Source organism: Nelumbo lutea, chromosome 1 (assembly GCF_056320005.1).
Source record: "Nelumbo lutea isolate HS-2025 chromosome 1, American lotus-T2T, whole genome shotgun sequence".
Taxonomy (NCBI): Eukaryota; Viridiplantae; Streptophyta; class Magnoliopsida; order Proteales; family Nelumbonaceae; genus Nelumbo; species Nelumbo lutea.
In genome coordinates, this window is record NC_142684.1 from 74,368,870 (window position 1) to 74,390,754 (window position 21,885).

Genomic DNA, 21,885 nt, shown 5'->3' on the forward strand with positions numbered 1-21,885 from the left:
CAATTATAAACCCGATTATATATATAATTATAAGAAATAAAATATATTGTATGATATAATATATAGTATAAAATAATTTATAATATATAATATATTAAGAGAAATTAATTAAGTAGATGCCAAGAAGAAGGAACCCTATGGCCTATGACATTCCTAATTGGTTAACTTGCAAGTTTGGGACATTTGGTTAGGTTCAACCGTTCAAGACCAATCCAAGCAATACTTTTTAGGTGAGTTGCTTGTTTATGAAATTTGAATTTTTATTAATTAATTTTAAAATTTTATTGACACAATTATATAATATTTAAATGGATTTTAAATTAATATATCTATGTACTATTGGTTCTTCTTGAATGTTGTTGGTTGATAATGAACTTTGAAGAACTTTTTTTGTATACTTAATATTGAACTTGAAGAAAAGTTTAATTTGGTCATTTGATAAACGGGTGGCACAGGTTGGAATGGGTTTAACGGGTTTGGGATGAAACGGGTTTAGGAATTTGAGAAGAAAAGTTAAATGGGTTTGGGATCAAGGGTACCCAGGCAAGTTTGGAAATGGGTAGGGCAATTTGCATGGGTATCCTACCCGTTGACATTCCTAAAAACCCATAACCATCACATTTAGCAAATCATTCTTGAAAAAATAGATGGGAGTGTATAGGAGATAAAAATCATTTGAAGGAAATGGATGATTCTTCAAGGTGGTTCACATGAGAGTGCCTCTCCTTGCTCCAAACCCCCCTTTTTAATTTCCTTTTTTTTTTAATTCTACTTAATTTCCTATTAAACCAATAACGAAACAACATAGACAATAATCTCTTTATCTTATTCAGTTATTCCTAAAATCTCCCTCTCTCTCTTCGGCACAATCCCAAACAACTAAGTCATCTCCTTTCTTAAAAGTTCTCATAAACAATCTCCTCCACAAACTTCCTCCTAAAACATCTCCTAACCTATCTCACAATAAATAACCTAATTGTAATGCCTCTTTCCCATAATAAGAATGAAATAAATAATACAATATGACAAAAAAATAAAAATAATAAAAGTTAATAATTAAAAAATATTATAATTATACATAATATTTTTCATATCGTCATTGAAAATTTAATAATTAACCATAATAATTTTATATTATACTATAATAATTTTAATTTAAAAGTGGCTAACATAATAGAACATTAAAAATAAATTACTATATTTTTAATTTTAACAATAATAATTGTTAAAATTAATTACAGTAATATTATATTTAATTTATCATAACAAGTTCCAACAGGATTAAAAGTTTTAAACAGTAATAAACTAATTATTAATTTAAACTCTATTTATATTTAATTTTAAAATAATGAAAAATAAACACAACAAGCCAAGTTCAATACAAGTTTACCTTCACCCTACCCAAGCCTTTCATTTTGCTACATCATCCAGCTCTTAGCCTTTGGCCATGTCACCTTGCCTCCCATTTCAACAATGCAACAAAGTTGAAAATTTTACAAAATTAAACATATAAGATAATTAAAATAATGAAAATATTAATTTATTTTGATATTTTAGTAATTAATTATTCATAATATACATAAATGTTTGAAAATTAATTTATTCATATAAAAGATTATTGAATAATCAAATTTTAATTTATTATTATATAAATTTAATTATATATAAGTACTATTTGAAATTGAGAATTATTACATGAAAATTATAGTAATTTAAAGGTAATTATTTATTTATAAAATTTCAAAAAAAAATCTGCATTGTTTAAGTAATTTCAGAAAATTATTGATTTTGAAATTTAACTTTGGTAATAAAAATTATTTATTTATATTTTCATTTACTTTGGTTTTTGGAAATTATTAAATATTAAGTTGGAAAATTATTGGGAAATTTTACCTATATTTATAATTTCCATAACTATTAAGAAAATTCAATATATTTTTTTAATTTATTAAATTGGAAACTATTAATAATTTCCATAATTAATTATTCATAATTTACATTGGGTTTTGGTATTTGTTAGGATATTTTAATTTAATGTAAACTAATCTTCATGTTTTTGGTAATTTAATTTAGTTAAAGTTAATTTAAAAAATCTAAATTACTGAAGTTTTTATTTTCAATAATTAATTATTCAAAAATTCAATTTTTTTTTTGAAAATTAATTTTTCATATCAATAAATTTTGAAAATTTTATTCATATCAATTCAGAAATTTATTCATCAATTTTTGAAAAGTAATTTATTTATACCAATATTTGTACTAAGGATTTTTAAGATATTCATTTTTTTTTCATTTTTTATGTTGTGTAAACAACAATAAATTATAAATAGATTTTTTATTAATTTAGTTTTAACATTCTATGCCAAAGTGTCAATTAGTTGGTTGGTAAGGTCTCCTGCTGGTTGTATTGTAGTATATATATATATATTAATAGGATAGGGGTGCTCTCTCCTTGCTAGAAATGGAATCTACTCGTGCGAGTAGATTCCCACGTGAGAGCACCCTAGTAATTACTACTATTATTATAACAGTAATAATTGATTACTATAGTAATAAATTATTGTAATTTAATAATTACTAATTATTATAATAATTTAATAAATATATCTTAATTACTTATTATTACAATAATTTAGTAAATATATAATTAGTGATTATAGTTAATAATTACTATTATTATAAATATTGTTAATAAATAGATATTTACTTTAATTTTACTTTAAATTAAAATTATAAATATTGTTATTAATAAATTTAGTAATTATTGTTATATTGAAAATAATTAAAAATGTTATTAAAGTATTGTTATTGATTATTTAATAAAATATTATAATTACTATTACTAATAAATACTATTTAATTTAATGAATGTTGTTAATAAATCCTATTCATGAATTTAATATTTATTGCTATATTAAAAATAATGAAATACTATTATTAAAACTATCATTAATGATTATTTAATTAAATAGTATAATTACTTACTATTATTGATAAATGTTGTTAATAACGTTTTGACAACTGACGGTTTGACCGTCTAGTTCGAACGAATGGCTCGTTCTAACAACAAAAATTACAAGCAAAAAATTACGGAACCATTCTGGCCACCGGTTTTCGGGTCAACGATTCAATCATCCGGTTCGAATGGATGGTCTGTTCTAACAACAAAAATTATAAGCAAAAAATTGAGTTTGTGAGGTCCATTAAATAGTATCATATGTGTTATGTCATTCGAGCGTGTGACTCATACGACCTGAAAATGGCATCGTTCTGGCCACTGGTTTTTGGGTCGACGGTTTGACTATTCGATTCGAGCATGTGACTTATACAACCCGAAAATGGAACTGTTCTGTCCACCAGTTTTTGGGTTGACGGTTCGACCGTATGGTTCAAATGGACGGCCCATTCTGACAACAAAAAAATAAAAAATAAAAAAGGTCAAAAACCATTGAAGGAGTAAACGGGTTAACGGTTCGACCACTCGGGACAATGGGTCATTGACTGATTCAACGGTTTTTGGCTAAGGACCGGGATTGGGGAAAAACGAAACCCATTGCCTGGACGGTACCCAATTAAAAAAAATGGATGACCTGTTCTGACAAAAAAAAATTATAGGAAAAAAATTGAGTGTCTGAGCTCTATTAAGTAGTACCATACGTGTTATGTCATTTGGGCGTGTGACTCATACGACTTGAAGACAGAACCGTTCTGGCCACCAGTTTTTGGGTCGATGGTTCGACTGTTCGGTTTAAACGGATGGCCTATCTTGACAACAAAAATTAAAAAAAATAAAAAGAATGACCCAAAACCATTGAACAGGTCAACAGTTCAACCACCTAGGTCAATGGGCTGTTGACTGATTCAACGATTTTTTGCTATGGACCGAGATTAGGATAAAACGGAATCAATTGCCTAGATGGTTCACAATGAAAAAAAAAACAGCCAAAAACCATTGAACAGATCAATGGATCGTCGGTTCAACCATTCGAGTCAATGAATCATTAACCAATTCAACGGTTTTTGGTCGAGTCAATAAGTTAACAAATCAATGATTCCATTCCAGCCGCTCCGAAGCAGGCTCCCTCCGCTAGTATATATTGAATTACTAATAGAAAAATCAAAAAGACACTTCTTGCTTGTGTTGGTCATCGCCATCTAAGCCCTATCCCAACTTCAACTAATCTTATTGCCCTAAGATCTCATGAAAATGCCTTGGTACAACTAACATTATCATTGTTAGTATATGGACCACATGAACAAATGGTGGAATATTTAACAAGGAGGTGTTTGGAATTTTTTAGTATTTTGGTGATACGTCCGAATTTTCCCTAGTCAAATCACCTTACCAAAGTCAGGGTTTGTGAGAATGCAAGTCTTCTGGAATCAAACACATTTTAAAGTCAAATCATCTAGCCCGCCAATACACGGAATCTGGAATGCAGCACAGAGTCCCAAAGATCACCACCACCTAATGCAAAGTCTTCTGAAATGCAGGACAGGGAAAGGAAGGGGAAGGTAAGGATAGAAGTGTAAAGTGGGCCGTGGGCCGTCATGGGCTGTGCTGTCCTCCCTGATGAAAATTTTGGGAGTCGGCCTGGCACGGCCCATGGTCCAAGTCTATGTGGGCCTAGGCTAGGCCGAGTTGCAAGCCGTGCTTTGGGTTTGGGCCAAATCGGGCTAGACTGATTTTTTAACTTTCTTTTTAATTATTTATTTATTTTCTAAGTAAAAGTGTATAATTAAAATATTTAACTTTCCTTTGAGCTTTGGGAAGTATTTGAAAAATTAAGAAATGAGAAATCTAACACATAAATAAAAAATATATTTAACCAAATAAGAATGATGGAATAACAAATTAGAAGAAAAAATAGGAATTTTATTTCATTTAAATTTGAATGATACAAATTACAAAGCATACAATGGTTGGATACTTGGATGAATGAAATATGAAAATTGAATAAATTAATAAAATATAAAAAATACAATATAGTTACAAAATGAAAATACAAATTTACATTGTTAAAAGAATAGCAAATAAATGAAATAAAATTAAAATAATTTAAAAAAATTAAAAAATTCTATACAACTAGTCAACTATTGTTCATGAATCATGACTTTCATCATCTACTTTAGGTGAAATATCTGATGTAGTGTTATGCCCTCCTTTGCCTAATAATCTATCTTTTGCATCCAACCAATCCTTAAAGCAGATGCACATCTCTATACTTTCATTGTTCATGTGGCTTTTCTTGTCGTCCAACACCTTGGTACCTGCACTAAAACAAGACTCCGATGGAACTGTAGACACCGGAGGGGTTAGTAGTTCACTTTTGAATGTTCACTCCACTATGCTAAAATATCAAAATTATTTATTTTCTCACCTAAATTAGAAAAATTTGCTTGTAAATAAAAATTAAGTTTAGTAAATGAACTTGTTGTAGAAGTAGTAGATTTTTGCCTTCTACTTATTAAATAAAAAAGTTTTTTCTCTTCTAAAGTTGAGCTCAAGATCAAAAGTAGAAGATGCTATAAAAGTTGTAAGATTATTTCCTACTCTTTCATATTCATATAAACCATACATTTCAAATAATAAATTATTAAATTCTTCTTTTTTATTTCCAATTTCAATATTCATATTTGCACAATATGTTTCAAGTAAAATATCTAAACCATATTTCTTAATCCTAAGATCTAATATTGCAGCTAAGCAATAAAGAGGAGAAATGTTCTCCCAATATTTTTTAAATTTATTTTTCATTATTTCAACAATACATTTAAATTGTGGATTATTTCTATATTTTGAAAAACAATCACTAATCACCATTAATTGATAAGGTAAATTATAACTAATTGGATAATAAATACCTGATAAGTCATTGGTTGCATCATAAAAATGTTTTAAAAAATCTCTTATACAAACTACCATTTCCCAGTCTTCCTCAAATATAATATCATTAAGCATTTTTGCATTATAAAAATTAGTACGAATTTGTTTATGAGAAATACAACTTTCTAACATAGCATCGGTAGAATTCCATCTATGTTTAACACCTAATATAAAATGTTTATATTTTAAACCATAATTTTGACATAAATATTTAAATTCTTGTTTTCTTGCTTGTGAACTTTTAATATATATAATACAATATCTAATTTTAAAAATATGAGTAGAAATAATATTTAAAGCATCCCGAATACATAAATTTAAGATGTGACATGCACATCTTATATGAAATAATTTACCATTTAAACATGGTTTTAATTGAGATTTTGAAATCATTATTGCTAGCATTATCAAAACTGTAGAAAATCATTTATTTTCAATTCCATAAGCATGTAAAGTATTTAAAATACTTGTAGCTATTTATAGTTGGGCCATATGTGGCCATTCAAGTCTAGTAAAACTTAAAATTCTTTTATTTAAAAGCCAATTTTCATCAATAAAATGGCCGGTAATACAAATATAACTTATGTTAAATTTAGAAGTCCAAACATCAGAAGCAATTACAACTTTAGAATTAAGATTTGATAACAAATAAATTAAACTTTGTTTATATAATAAAAAATTTTTAAAGCATCTGATCTAATAGTATTCCTAGAAACTTTTTTATATTGTGGATTTACAGAATTACATAACCATTTTTCAAGTTTAGTATTTCAAATAACAAAAATGGTTGTTCTGCATGTACAATGTATTTTGCTAATTCTTGTCTCATTTTTTCTTGTGAATATTTAAATGTATCAAAAAACCCCTCCCAATTTGTATTTGTGTTGTTTCTCTCCCTTCTTCTTCTTCTTCCTTCTCATGTCTGAGCAAATTTTAGTCAAATGGCTGGTATCACCCTTGCTACAATAGTTAAAGTATTTTCTACATTTTTGGCAATTTGCTCTTTTTCCCTTTCCCTCAACATCCTCTACTTTAAATATTTTCCAAACGAGGCTACTCAACTTAGAGGCCCTCTTTTTCTTTTCCCTAGTATCAGTGCCAAGGGTGAAAGTTCCAGCAATATCAATAGCATCGGTGCTAACACTATCATGATGTGATTGAATATCGTCAAAAGTGAATATGTTGTGGAATTGGTTTTGGGAAGAGCTGACCATTTTTTTTATTTCTAAAAAATAAAAATTAATTTAATTGGACTTATCCGCATTGCCAGTTCAGAATCCCAACTTGATTTCAATGGTTAAAGCCTTTCAACGTCTAAGCCTCCTAAATTGCTAACTTAAGATACTTGAGCTAGTTAAGCAATCATTTTTCTTGTTGAAACTTCAATAAAGTTGAGAATTAGAGAATCAAATAATTAGCCAATCACACTATCAGAGTTCACTTAGATTGCAGAGAATGTATAGAGAGAGAGAGAGAGAGAGAGAGAGAGAGAGAGAGAGAGAGAAGAGATTAAGAGAATTGTTGAATTGGTGTGATGAAAATGGTGGAGGATAGGGCTATTTATAGGAATTGAAAATAATTTAATTGCCCAAAAAATATCCTAAAAACTAGTTGTCTTTTAGTTGTTGGGAGGGGTATTTTGGTCATTGTAAAGTTATTTATAACTATATCCAAAATGCCCCCTAAAGTAATTATTATATACCTGTTGGGGGGCATTTTTGTCATTTTTCTCCCCCATAAGAAAAATACATAAATACACCCTATATATTTGTTTATAGCTACTAGGGGGGTATTTATGTAATAAAAAACCCCAAAAGCTAAAACTAGGTCCCCAACGGCTAGTTTTTGGATGGGTCGAGCACGACCCGCTATAGGCCCTATGGGCCGATTTACACCTCTAGGTAAGGAAACCTATACAAGCTTTATAAAGGTTTCTCTACCTTTCCCTTCCTTTTCCTACCTTTTCCTTCAAACCAAACATAGCCCAAAGAGGTGAATCTGCTGTACAAAATAGGTAATAATTGGCAACAACTTGGAAGTCATAATGCTATATAAGCAACCAGATCACATAGATTCATTAACAATGAGAAAAAGTACAATCACGTCAACTACCCATTGAAGAGAAATTAGACCCAAGGCAATGAGGTCGACCAAAAATCATATATAGAAGAATTAAAATATCTATACAATGCATATCAGGGATGCAAATGAATCGAATTGGATTCGAATCAGGGTATATTCGAATCCAGTCCAGGATGATAAACATGGATCTGAATTTGAATCCAATGAGGAAGTCAGATTTCCGAATTTGATATGATCCGATCCGATTTGATTTTTAAAAAATAATAACTTATTAAAAGGAAAATAAAATATAACAATTTAAATAAAGAAAAACAAAAACTACAAATATCTTTTCAACTATTTTTATCATATATATACATTTTTTATAAATAAAATAATATAAAAAATTACAAAATACAATATAAATAATATATGTATAAGTAAGTAAATAAATAATATATATATGGGTTGAACTGAAGATCCAACATGGGGCTATCCGAATTCGAGAATATAGGATTGGGCTTCAGATTGGATTGGATCATGATCCGGTCCATTTACACCCCTATATCCATATCCAGAGTTACATCATGACTAACTATGTAACCCACTATTCATGCAATGCACCTTTATATCAGGTAGTATTGCACCATATCGATGGATACGGTCTGATATGCATCAATATGGAAGCCTATATAGTGCTTGGTTTTACAAGTCTTACATTGACTAATTTGAACTTTAATAAAAAATGAAAGTTATAATTATAAAATTGAAATAGAGTTGTAATTATCAAAAATGAAATAAATATTTAAGATTTATTTTTTTCTTAAAATTTAATAAAAACTAAAATTATAAAAATAATTTAATTTATCTACCTTAAATGATTTATATGTTTTATTTCGTGTATAGATTATATGTTAAAATAAAAACATATTTATTATTTGAAAAAATAGAGTTATTATTTATATAAAAGTACTAAATAAATAACAATTTTTAACAAAATTAATAAAAAATGAAAAATGGAATACATAATATAAGATTTAATTTTTCGTAAAAAGTTAATAAAAATGAAAATTATAAAAATAAATTATTTTATCTACCTTAAATGATTTATATATTTTATTTTGCATATAAATTATATGTTAAAATAAAAACATATTTATTATTTGTATAAAAACACTAAATAAATAAAATTTTTAATAAAGATTAAAATTTATAATTATAAAAACTGAAATAGAATGATAATTATTGTATGATGTGTGCATGTTCTAGAGTTCCAGCATTGTCGATCGCAATGCTTCTCTTTATATAACCTATTAAAGTGTGCATTCCTCATGTGTTTATACATTATTCATAGGTCATTCAGATATAATTTAGTGTTATTAATATAATTTTGTGATTTGTATGCATTTTTTTTTATAAAACCGAAAGATAAAAGAAGGGCTGCACAGCTTTTGGGGTAGCCCGACCCCAAAAATCTAAACTGATAAAACCTTAAATCCTAGGAATCACACCAGAGTGCAGTGCATTATGGTGGGCTTGATTTGCTAGCCAATCCACAGCTTTATTGGCTTCTCTGTAGACATGAAGATATTCAATTTCTCCACCAAAGTCTTGGTGAATCATCCTGCAGTCGTCGATGGTAGTCTTCAATCACTATGGCGTCTTGGTTTTGTTTTTAAGGCAGTCAATTACAAGTTTGGAGTCCCCTTGGATAAAAAAGCATTTATTGATGAAGTTTCTTGCTAAATTATGGCTTCCCAAGCAGCACAAGCTTCAGCAAAGCTAATAGTAAATGATCATATCTTATAGGCTTTTAGATCTAAGATATTCCCCAAGTGGTCTCTTGCCACACAACCAATTGATCAATTACTGTTCACACAAGATGCATCAAAATTAATTTTGATCGCATCAAGGTAAGGACTCCTCCATCTGATTGGCATCCACTCCATAACTTTTCTTTTCATATCCTTCGAGCAAGCTTTAAATTGCCAAAAAGAGTTTAGGACTCTATCAAGAATGATGGCAGGAGGCAAGCATTTATTTTTAAATATTTTCTCATATCGGTTCTTCCAAATGTGCCATAGCAGAAAGACAAATTTCTCTTTAATACCAGGATCTTGACTAGTATTCAAATCGTTTTCGGACAAATTCCTCCATATTTCATGGATGGATTGATTAATCCCATTTGTCAGCTTGAAAGTGTCTTAGGTGAACGGTAATTGCTCTAATATATCCCAAGTATTCTATATCTTTGTCCATATGCATGTGTCTCCAAAACATATATGTATTCATATCTAAATTGTCTAATACAATACTTAATACTGTTACTTTGATCCTTACTTAATAAAACATGACTGAAGATAAAAGAAAGGAAGAGATGTGTTCATGTCCTAAGAAAGGACTTTTCTGGGACTTTGTTGTGGGTTTCATTTTCATATCACCTAAAAGTTGAAACCCAAAACCAAATTATACATATTGTTTTTTTTTATAACTTTCATTTCCTGACCAAACAGTAGCAATTGTTTTGGTTCCATGCAACTCCACCAGCACGAGAGTTTGATAGCCAGGATTTGTTTAACCCCGCCATCGAGTTCATGGCTTCATGCATGAGGACTAGCCGCACGAAAATAAAATACAGATTAGCCGGCTAAAACCATCTTACCAGGGACTCGAATTTGATCATTCCGTGTAGTTGGACTCTCTGGTGATTTGAATGTCTTTAACGTGCGTTGGAACTGGAAGCTTGTAAAGGCCTTCAAATGCAAACCATCGCCAAAACAATAACCGAAATTTCAGTCATGCCACTTATCTTGACGAAGGCGACATCAGATAGTTAGGAGAAGACTTCGATTGAGCCGAGTTTCGATGTACAAGAACAACCGGACTCCATAGTCAAGGCATACACAACATGGGATTAACCAATCTGAAATGCTAAAAATCCGTAAGATTTTGTGTCCAGCAAGTGTAAGGAACTCGGATCTCCTACCTACAGAAGGGTCAAATTCCATCTGATAAGCTGATTGCAGCTCCAACTGATTTAGAGCTAAGGATGACTATAGCCGAAAAACCACCGAGTGCAGGTGCTCACACTGTCTGAACAGCCTCTTGCAATCTTATATTGAGAATATCTCCCCATGAAATAAAACATACAAGTAAAAAATATATTCTCAATATAAGCTGTAAAAGCTGTTAAAACAGACATTGCACTGAGTGAAGCCAAACTAAAAACCACCACCATATTGTGATGGGTTATCATGGTAAATACAATAAAGACGGATCAAAACTTTGGGTATATGATGACAGAGCACTAGAGGACAGAAGTACTACTGAGGCCTCTTTTGTTTGCAGTGCAATTTCATTTACACCAATGTAAAAATATACGAATGCAAATGATTTCAATGCAAATTCTGGTTCATTTTTGTTTTACCTTTTGCCTTGTTTGTTTTTTGCATTTGTAGATGAAAATATGAAATAAAATAAAACCCAGAAGCTAATTAAAGTAAAACCCAAAACAAATGTAACCGAGAATCTGCATTTTTCATGCATTTATTTCAAGGCTCTTCTCGCTTTTTGATAAGTTAATTATCAAGTAAATGCACTTATCCAAGAAAAGACTTACCCGAATAATTGCATTTATCCATATTGTTTTATTTCCCATGTAAATAAGGCAATGACCATTTTAGCCATAAAAATCTAATATTAAAAAGGGTATTTTTGTCACATTCAAGTGTTGACAACTCCCCCACTCCCCAAGGTGGGAAAGTTATTTACCACCTAGGAGATAGATATAACTTACCCCCAAAAATAAACTGTCTATGGAGATTGGTCCCCACATAATCTAAAAAAATAACATGGGCTTCTTGGTCAATGAGAATCAAAATCCCATTGACCAACTTTCTCCCCTCTTAAAATTCAAAAATAAAAAAATAAAAAGAAAGAAAGAAAGCCCCCCAAGTATAAATGAAATTGCAGTGCAAACAAATGGAACCAGAAGTGCCATTGGATCCGCATATAATGCCTCCGAAGAAATGAATTGATCATCCTCCAGTGGTTTCCAAGATATAACGCCAGCAAGCGGCAAGGAGGGATCCTAATTCCGAGATAAATTACCACATTCTATTGGTACCACAGGAATTCGTTTACAAACGAAAATTTAAGCTGAAATCATACAAAACCCCCCGTTGTTGATGGTGGCATCTTGTTCAGAAATCGTGCGACCTAGACTCAACACTAGCTGCTCCCAAAAAGCTTCCTGGAGTTCTTTAGATCCGGGTTAAAATAGACTGGATATATTTGTTTCTCTACCTCTTTGGTCTCTTTTCTTTCCTTTTCTTCTCTTTCCCCTCCTTTTTCCTTCATTTTGTTTGCTCAAATTTTAAATTACATGCCCCAATCCAATTACCTGGCCATGCTTCTTAATGATCGGAGTGTAAGACCAAAACCCCCCAAAATTCCACCATAAAGAGGCAGGGAAAAAACTTGAATGTAGAATCACCATATCATATATCCATCAAGAAAGGGTAATAGCACCTTGGGTAAAATATGATCTGCAAACAAACAAACAAACTGAAAATGAACGAACCAGAAAATAAGTTCAGAAGGATCATGAACATAAGAATGAGTTCTGAGGCACTCACTGTGGCTTATATGCACAACTATAACAGTAACAGTTGAGACTTGTGGTCAACGCCATTGAAGATGAATGTGCCAGACATGGGGACAAATTGTTTCGTGATAAGCTGTATGGTGCAAGGAACAAATTCTATCTTAGCATTCATAGATTTTGCAAAGAATGCCTAATGTAATGAAAGCAAACAAACCTTGATCACTTCCTGGGATGCAATGCCCCCTGTGAAGGCGGCCACTGCATGAAGCTCTGCACCACCAAATCTGCACATTTCATTGATTAAGTCCTCCGTTAAAGTTGACCCATTAAAACCCAAGTCATTCAGTATGCCAACAGCCATAGTCTTCAATCGAGATATATCCTCATCCATCTCACTGCATAGTACCAAAAATAGTGTTTCAAGGAAGGTGAAGCACTTGTTTATAAAGATAATATGAATATCTAACAGTGGTATGATTGGTTGGTGCGATATATAAGAAAAAAAATGTTACCCATCAAACATGCCAGGGAATCTGTTGTAGTTGGTAGCAAAACGATCAACTGCTCGAAGCAGAATGTAAAACCCAATGGCAACACTACGAAAAACAGAAGAATGCAATCAATTACTAGAAAATGTACACAAAAACCAGTCAAGAAACAAAGAAGAGAACAATAAGACTTTAAGAGTCACTTGAAGATCCAAGCTAGAGGTTTCCAGTATCACTACTTGATGCAGGAGCTGAAGAGTCAAAATTGGAATTTTATGATATTTCATGTATTTCTGTATTTTTGGACAGTAGGGGTATTTTTGTCATTTTTACAATTTTCTGTGGGGTCCAATGATAGGGTTTAAATTGTCTAGTTATAGTTTGTTTATGTTTAAAATTTCAGAGTCATTGCATAAGTAGGATTAGAGTTATTGAGTCTTCTTTGAATTGAAATAGGATATGACAGCTTAGTTTGAATCCTACTAGGATTATTGAGTCCAACAATTTTACTCCTAAGACTATTATGAGTCCAATAGTTTGACTCCTAGGATTATTATGAGTGTAGACTCTATAAATATGTATGGACGTTTTACACAAAGGCAATGAAATATATTGAGTTTTCTTCAGCTTATGCTAGCTATGGTGATTGATTCCCATGCCCTAGAGTGATTTTAGGCACCCTGTGAGTGATTCCAGGTATTTTCTCTCTTCTTTCTCTCCCTATTTTCTCTTTTATTCCTTCAAGAAGCCATTACAGCCATCAACAGCCATAAAACTTTGATCAAGAAGACCATTCAACATTCTCTAAGGACTAGAACTGAGCTGGTCCTACATCACTACCACATCCACAATATTTAACAATAGCATTAAGACTGCAGCACATGATGTAGCAATGAGAAAAGAAAGGAAGATTCTAACTAGTCATTTGAAAATAAAATAAAGAAAATGATGCCATTTCCCAGCAATATATGACTACTAGTAGTCCCTTGGTGCTGGTATGTGCCGGAAAACTGTCTCTGGATTATTAATTAGAGCAGTGCTGGCAAAAAATGCCAATGTTCCATCATCTTTCAATACATGACGAGCATGGTAGGATCCATGTATCTTTTGACGAGTCCATCGTGTTTGTAAGGCATTTAAGAATGCTTTACATTGCTTATCAGCATCACTTTATTAGATATTTTCTTATTTTTTATCTTAATTTATTGTCTTGAAAATTTTTGCTTACAATTTATGGTTTTACTCTAACTTCGTGAATCTGAAAATGAGGCAAAAATCTGAAACCAGGTTTCCTGGACAAGGTACCATAAAGATTATAACAAGGCCGCTAGAATATCAAAGTTCCACTTTTCCATACTTGCAAGTATTAAAAAAAAAAAAGAAAAAGAAATATCCACTATATGACTAGTATTTGTAATCAGTTTGACCTGCATTGTCGTTTTAGTCTAAGATGGGTTTAGGAAAGGAGAAAAAACCGATGTTGCAATTTTGCAGGTTACCCATGTCATGCCAAACATGTATTAAGGCCCAGTGAGAATGAAAATCTCATCCTCCCATTGGTTACTATATTAGAAATTATATATTTTGTAAGATAAACATATCGTTTCATAGATACAAGCAACAATAGTAGGAAGTCACCTGTAATCTTCGTCAGTTAAGTACTTCTGTAACTCTGGCAAGACAGGAGAATTAAATTCATCCTCAATTAGGCGGTATCTGCAAACCTGCACAACGGCCATTGATACAATAACATCATGACATCACACCAAAATCATTCTCACTAGTTGATAATTCTGTATAGCATATTGATAGTGATGGTTGAGTATTTTCATTCTAAACCATAAAAAAGTATATTTTAATAATTTAATGAAAACTCAAGACTGATGCTTATGTCTCACAGTTCAATGAAAGAACTATGATATCAAAAGTGAATGTATGGACATTTGCCGTGCATGTAATATTGAAGCTTTAAGTACGATCACTGTACTGCAATTTTAAAAAACCACCATGGTCATACATGGGGCTAAGGTTCTTTTTATAGACACTGAAGCCATTCCAAAATAAAAACTGAACAATCCAAGTTTTCAATTTCTCAAACCAACACTATAGAAGCTATTAAAAGCAAATGTCAATGATGTTTGCAGTGTATAATATTAAATTCCACACCAAACAAGCATACCCCCCATACACGTATGCACACAAGGATGACTCTACTGATACAGAACCTAGGTGACTAGGCGATTTTTAGAGGTCGCCTTGCCCAATGCCAATGTGTTTTTCGTATTAGGTGCTCACCCATATACATATTATAATATCTTTTTTGAATGCGCATATGTATTATATCATTTTATTGGTTGGTTTTATTTTATTAGAATACACCATGTTGTATGTTACAATTTTTTATTAAGATAATTCTCTTTTATATTAAAGCTATGAAAGTTTCTTTGGGTTTGAGTTCTGAACTGAGAAATAAGACAAACCAAGGACTGAGAAGATTCCGTTGTTCAATCCTAGTCGTCCAAGACCTCCAGGTAAGTTTCTTCTTTAAGAAATATTTTTGGGACTAAACAGGGGCTCCGCCTCCTCCTTCTTCCTCAAATCACACTGGTACTACTGTATTTTACTTTCTTACTTTTGAAAAAAAAAACACTTTTGGGAATAAAAGAGGGGCTGCACCCCAACTTTCTAAAATTTTCCTGTAATTTTTGCACTATTTTTTAATAATGCGTTTTTTTAACGAAACAGGGGCTCTGTCCCTTTATTTTTTTTCTCTCCTTTTTCGTCGCATTCTCCATTTTTATTAGCCTGAAACAGGGTCTCCGCCCTTTAAACACAGTCCAAGTCCTCCTCTTGGACAACTTATTTTGGGAATGAAACAGGGTCTCATTTTCTCTCTTTTTTTTAGCTGCACTCCCCCTTTTTGTTGGCCTGAAACAGGTATGATGTATATATGATGGCATTTTATGTTTTAATTGATTGATTTTATTGCTAATAGTATACAGGTATGTTGATTAGTATTAAAAACTAATAAAGTAGCTTAAGATGGATAGGGGTATTTATTTTATACTTTCAAATTCCATTGCCTAGGCGACTAGGGCCCTGTGGTCGCCTAGGCGCCTTGACAACTATGATACAGAATAAAGGATGCTCTGAACACAAAAACAATTAACAGTAAATATAGACGTGCATTAAAAAAGCACAAACCAAGGAAGAATTTATATGGGAACCATGAACAACATTAAATCTGACGTGCAAAACCAGTCTTTCTTATCAGTAAAGTACAAAATTATACTGCTGCGACATGCATGAATCATGGTAATTAATGGTCAATCTATCAATTAATAAAGACAAAAAAGTTGGACTAATAATTTTATTTGCAAATCCACACCTTCCGCAATTTGTTTGGAACTCTGGTAATGCATAGAAAGTAAGCAAAAAAAACATTTCCATCTTTGTAGGACATTATAGTCCATACTAGATAACACATAAAAGCTTTGATATCCAAAGGACTTACTGTCAGCTTTCTTGCATTTTTACAGAAGGTTTTTATGGTTGTCCTTGGAATGGCATCTTGATCCCTACCAATTCTTTTCAAGATATTCCTCACCCGACTCTCAACAGCAAGAAAATCTGCCTCAGCTTTAGCCTGGAAAATCTTTTGCAAATTTACGTAATATCTGCAAAAAGGTTGACATGCAGTGTATTATTACAACAAAAAGAAAGGAAAAGACAGCAGTGAGTGCCTTGAAAGATTTTGAATTTAGCTAGTTATGATTCAGTTACTAACTCTGTTAAAGAAGTCATATCTGGTATAGAACCCTCTAGAGGTGCCTCTCCACCACCTTCATTTACAATGAAGTCCTGCAATGCATCAAAAGACGCTTCATTTTGTAAAATTTCCTGAAAGTTAGTTATGATTATTATTATTTTTTTTTTTGATGAATAGTTATGATTAATTCAATAAGCATAAGCAAATGAAAATGAAAAAAAAAAAGGTGAATGGATAAATTTTCTTGACAATGATAAATGGTTATCTTTAGCTGACACTTTAGCTAAGCAAGGAGTTAGTAGGGAGGCTTTGTTTTGGGCCTGTTTGTAAGTTTTTTTATTTTCTTTTTCCATCCTTTTTGTGGGTGGTAAGCCTGTAATCTTTTTATTTATCTAATGAAAGTTACCGTTTCCTATCAAAAAATAAATAAATAAATGGTTATCTTTGTAATTGTTAAAAGCTCATTGATGGCAGCTATTAGATACTAAAGCAGTACTGTTTTCTAGGTTACAGATAAAAAAAGGTATTGTTTTCTAGGGTTTATACAATCTAGAGTTTAACTATGGATAATTTACTGAAAAGAGCGATGATATTGGATAGCACCAACTGTTTTTTCTGTAATGAGGAAGTGGAATCTGTTGACCACATTTTTGCATTATTGTTTTGCTAGAAGGCTGTGATCCAAAGTTCTAGACATTTTTGGGTTGCACTTTTGTTTTCCAAATCCTGTGATGGAACTTTTAACCAGTTAATTGAAGGGCCTGAGAGAAAAGGGAAAGTAGTTTGGAAAGTAATTCCTTTGGCAATTTTTTGGACTGTGTGGATGGAAAGAAATGGCTGAGTTTTTGAAGCTGTGGAGAAATCAAATGATTTAATTGTAAAGGAACTATGGGGTAGAATTCACTCTTGGATTACAGTGAACAGAAGTTCTACAGATATTCCACACAGCTCTTTTCTGAGTTCCACTTCTTTATTCACAGTTTCTTACTGTATAGAGTGAGGTTTTTTTTTCTTTAATACAATACATTACCTTTCCTCAATACACAAAGCCACACACACAATCTAGAGTTGTTTCTATAGACCACCACTTGACAATTCAGCCCTCCAAGGACCCTTTTTGTAATTATTCCTTTTTCACCTTTAGCCCTTTAAGGGCTCCTTTGTTAATACATATGACTAATATATATATATATCTATATATATATGTTAGTGAAGGGGTATTTCGGTCTTTGTACCTGTTGAGATTGCTGAGTTGTTCTATTATGTTAGTTTGAGTGCCTCTTACTTAAATAAGGGCACTGATGTCTTTTCCTATCACATTAATAATATAATAACAGGTCTGGCCGAAAGGAGGGTTGAATTTTTCCCTAATTCGAACCAGACCTTTTCTCTCTTTCTTCCTTCTTCCTGCTTGTTTGCTTTACTTGACTGCTAATGGACAAACAGACTTCTAGGGCAGGCCGAACTTCAACATGGTATCAGAGCCAAATTAAACAAATCGGACTTGCCTAGAATTCTGTCTTCTGCGCATTCAACCTAGGTTTTTTTCTTTGATTTCTCAGCCGTCGATTGGAGATTGGGAAAAGGGCTGAAAAGGAGTCATCGCCCTCTTCCCTTGGAGGTGTCTATGCCTCCGGTTGTGTCGTGTGTGGTCGGTTGCTGTGTTTTCTAAGCCCTCCCCTAATCAATGTAGGGCTGGTACGTGTGGTGCAGTGGATCTTTTCTTTCTTTGTGTGGTTGTCCTTCAGGCGATGAGGTAAGGAGTTTCTTTTATGCATAATTTCTGTTATGAAGCACATAAGAGGTATGGTACAGATCGTATGGAGGGGTTTCAGATTATAGTGTGCTAGGGTTTATGCTAGGGTTTATGTGTGATTTGAAGGGAAGTGGTGTTCACATAGTGGTGAAACTTCAGGTAGCTGTAGAGTAGGATCTGTGGTGTTACAAGTGCAACTTTCAGCACTTATTATTGCTGAAATCAGTGTGCAGAATTCGGTGAAGTGTCTGTGTGTAGTGTGCAGAATTCGGTGATAAAAGAATTCAGCAATGGGAGATAACAGTGATAGTAAACCTAATGTGATGATATCTACCGACTACCTGAATGTCCAAATGACTTCCATTAAACTGAATGGGGAGAATTATGTCCCTTGGGCTAAGTCTGTAGAGGTTTTTCTGAAAGCAAAGAAGAAGGTGAAGCACATAAGAGAGGAGAAACCCCCCACTGATTCTCATGAGTACGAAGACTGGGAACAAGAAGATGCACAGATCATCACGTGGTTATGGAACAGTATGAAACCCAGAATTAGTGTGAACTTCGTGTTTCTTGACACGGCCAAAGAGGTGTGGGGTCATGCTAAGAAATTGTATTCTAGTCAGGACAATACAACCAGGGTATATCAAATGTATCAGGAGTACTTCAATCTGCAACAGGGCAATCAGAGTCTTGAAGAGTACTATGCCAGTATGAGAAACATTCGTAATGAGTTGAATGTCTATCACCCTCTCACTACTGATATCAAGATTCAACAACAACAGAGGGAGCAGCTTGATGTGACTCGGTTTCTGGTGGGGCTGAAATCCGAGTATGAACCAGTACGAGCCTAGATACTAGGAGGATCATCCCTTCCATCTTTAGAGGAGGTGTTTGCTCGACTTCGGAGGACTTCCATTAGACCTATGGAAAACCCTAATGTCTCAAATAGATTAGCATTTGCAGTGTCGAGAGGTCGAGGTGTTAGAAGTTAGAAGTGGGGCTTGAGGAGCCTAGTCTGGCCGTGGTGGCAGTAGTGGCCCAGTATATGGCCGGAGTGGTAGTGGTGGATCTACACATACCCGTGGTGGTGGTCATACTAGGGGCAGAGATTTAGGAGGAGCTCGTGGTAGAGGACGTGGCTCGGGTCCACAGAGGTGTACTTATTGTGGTTTGGATGGACATACTATTAATTACTGCTATTACTTGCATGGTCCACCCTCGACCTGGGCCAATCATGCCATGACTAGTAACACCAGTTCCAGTTTTAGACAGGAGAACCGTTCAGCTAATCAGATGCCTCCTACCTCTTCAAATGGTCCAAGCAAGGAGATGGTGAGTGTTCCTCGTGATGAGTATGAAAGGTTTGTTCAATCCATGTCGCAATAGAACACAACTACTTTTGCACACTCAGGTATTGTTTGTTTGGTATCCACACCCAACCCCTAGATTATTGACTCTGGAGCCTCCGATCACATGACTGGAACTCCAGGTGTGTTTTCTTCTCTCATTCATTGCTCAACATCACAATCTGTTACACTTGCTAATGGCTCCACATCATCTATTTGTGGTGTTGGTAATGTTGACCTGAACCCTGTATCCCTATCCTCGGTTTTGTATGTACCTAAGCTTCCATTTAATCTTATGTCTGTTAGTAAGCTGACCAAGTCACTTAATTGCTCCATTACATTTTACCCCTCTATGTGTGTTTTTCAAGATCTAAAGACGGGGATGAAGATTGGTGGAGGGCATTAAGACGGTGGACTGTATTATCTTGATGCTGGTGGAAGAATGTCAACAGTCCTTCAGTCATCTATCTTTCCTCTCCAGTGGCATTGTAAATTTGGTCATCCTTCGCTGAAAGTGTTAAAGTCTTTGGTTCCTTCGTTGAGGCAACTTTTTGTTCTAGATTGTGAGTCGTGTCAATTTGGGAAACACCATCGTGTTCCCTTTAGCTCTAGGGTTGATAATCATGCATTGAGTCCTTTTTCTTTAATTCATTCAGATGTTTGGGGTCCTTATAAAGTGATGTCATATAATGGATACAGATATTTTGTTATTTTTGTTGATGACTTTTCAAGGATGACGTGGCTCTATTTAATGAAGGAAAGAAGTGAAGTATTTACCATCTTCTAGAAATTTTATGCTGAGATTCGCAATCAATTTGGCGTTCACATTAAAATTTTCCATTCTGATAATGGCCATGAATATTTGTCTTCATCTTTTCAAGAGTACTTGGACCAACATGGCATTATACACCAAACTTCGTGTACTTACACCCCACAATAAAATGGGGTGGCTGAGAGAAAGAACTAGCATCTTTTAGAAACGGCACGCTCCCTCATGCACCACATGAATGTTCCCAAACCCTTTTGGAGTGATGCGATGCTCACCTCTTGTTTCCTAATTAATCGGATGCCCACGTCTATCCTTGATGGTCGTTCTCCATTTAATGTCTTGTCTCCCACCATGTCTCCGTTTCCGCTTTCTCCTTGGGTATTTGGGTGTGTCTGCTTCATCCATAATCTGGGTCTCGGGAACCACAAGTTAGATGCATGATCCCTTAAGTGCATATTCCTTGGCTATTCCCGGACTCAGAAAGGGTACAAGTGTTACCATCCCAGTTCTCGTCGTTCCTTGGTATGTGTTGATGTTACCTTCTTTGAGTCTAATCAATTCTTCGTGGGGTCCGGTGATGCTTCTTCTTCCATATCACCTCCTCCTCTTCCCCTTCCTGTGGCCGATCCTCTTCCTCTTGTTCCAGTTGTGCCTACGTCCTTGCCTCCGATGCCACCGTCCGTTGACCATCCACCTATCCGTCACGTGTATACACATCGCCCACGTGTACCGGCTGCGACTCCTCCGGCTTCATCACCGCCGACAGATCCAACTCCAGACCCGCCACCAGCCTCCAACCTTGATCTTCCTATTGCCTTACGGAAAGGTAAACGCACTTGTACCCTTCATCCTATTTCCAATTATGTTTCACTTACTCACCTTTCTGCCTCCCATCGCCAATTCATCTCTTTTTTATCCTCGATGGTTGTCCCTAAGGATGTCCAGGAAGCCCTTACTTCTCCAGAGTGGTGTCGTGCTATGGAAGAAGAGCTCTCTGCTCTCCATCATAATCACACTTGGGATCTCACCGCTCTTCCTCCTGGGAAACAGGTTGTCGGTTGTAAGTGGGTTTATACCGTTAAGTACTTGCCCGATGGTCGTGTTGAGCGCCTGAAGGAGCGGTTGGTAGCAAAAGGGTACTCCCAAACCTATGGTATTGACTACACAAAGACCTCCCCGGTTGCTAAGATAGGGTCAGTTCGCGTT

The 21,885-nt window shown here is 33.7% G+C and overlaps 1 protein-coding gene across 1 annotated transcript in view; it reads right to left on the bottom strand.

Annotated features, from left to right (window-relative positions):
• Positions 1-12,042: 12,042 nt before the first annotated feature.
• Positions 12,043-21,885, bottom strand: part of LOC148875377 (NEDD8-activating enzyme E1 regulatory subunit AXR1-like) — a 37,780-nt gene continuing 27,937 nt past the window's right edge. The window contains exons 9-15 of the mRNA XM_088964574.1: positions 16,830-16,903; positions 16,557-16,719; positions 14,681-14,766; positions 13,067-13,150; positions 12,769-12,949; positions 12,586-12,687; positions 12,043-12,495 (exon numbers count right to left, since the gene is read on the bottom strand). Coding sequence (XP_088820700.1) covers positions 12,604-12,687; positions 12,769-12,949; positions 13,067-13,150; positions 14,681-14,766; positions 16,557-16,719; positions 16,830-16,903 — 672 coding nt within the window. The 3' untranslated portion in view covers positions 12,043-12,495; positions 12,586-12,603. The remainder of the gene's footprint in view (positions 12,496-12,585; positions 12,688-12,768; positions 12,950-13,066; positions 13,151-14,680; positions 14,767-16,556; positions 16,720-16,829; positions 16,904-21,885) is intronic.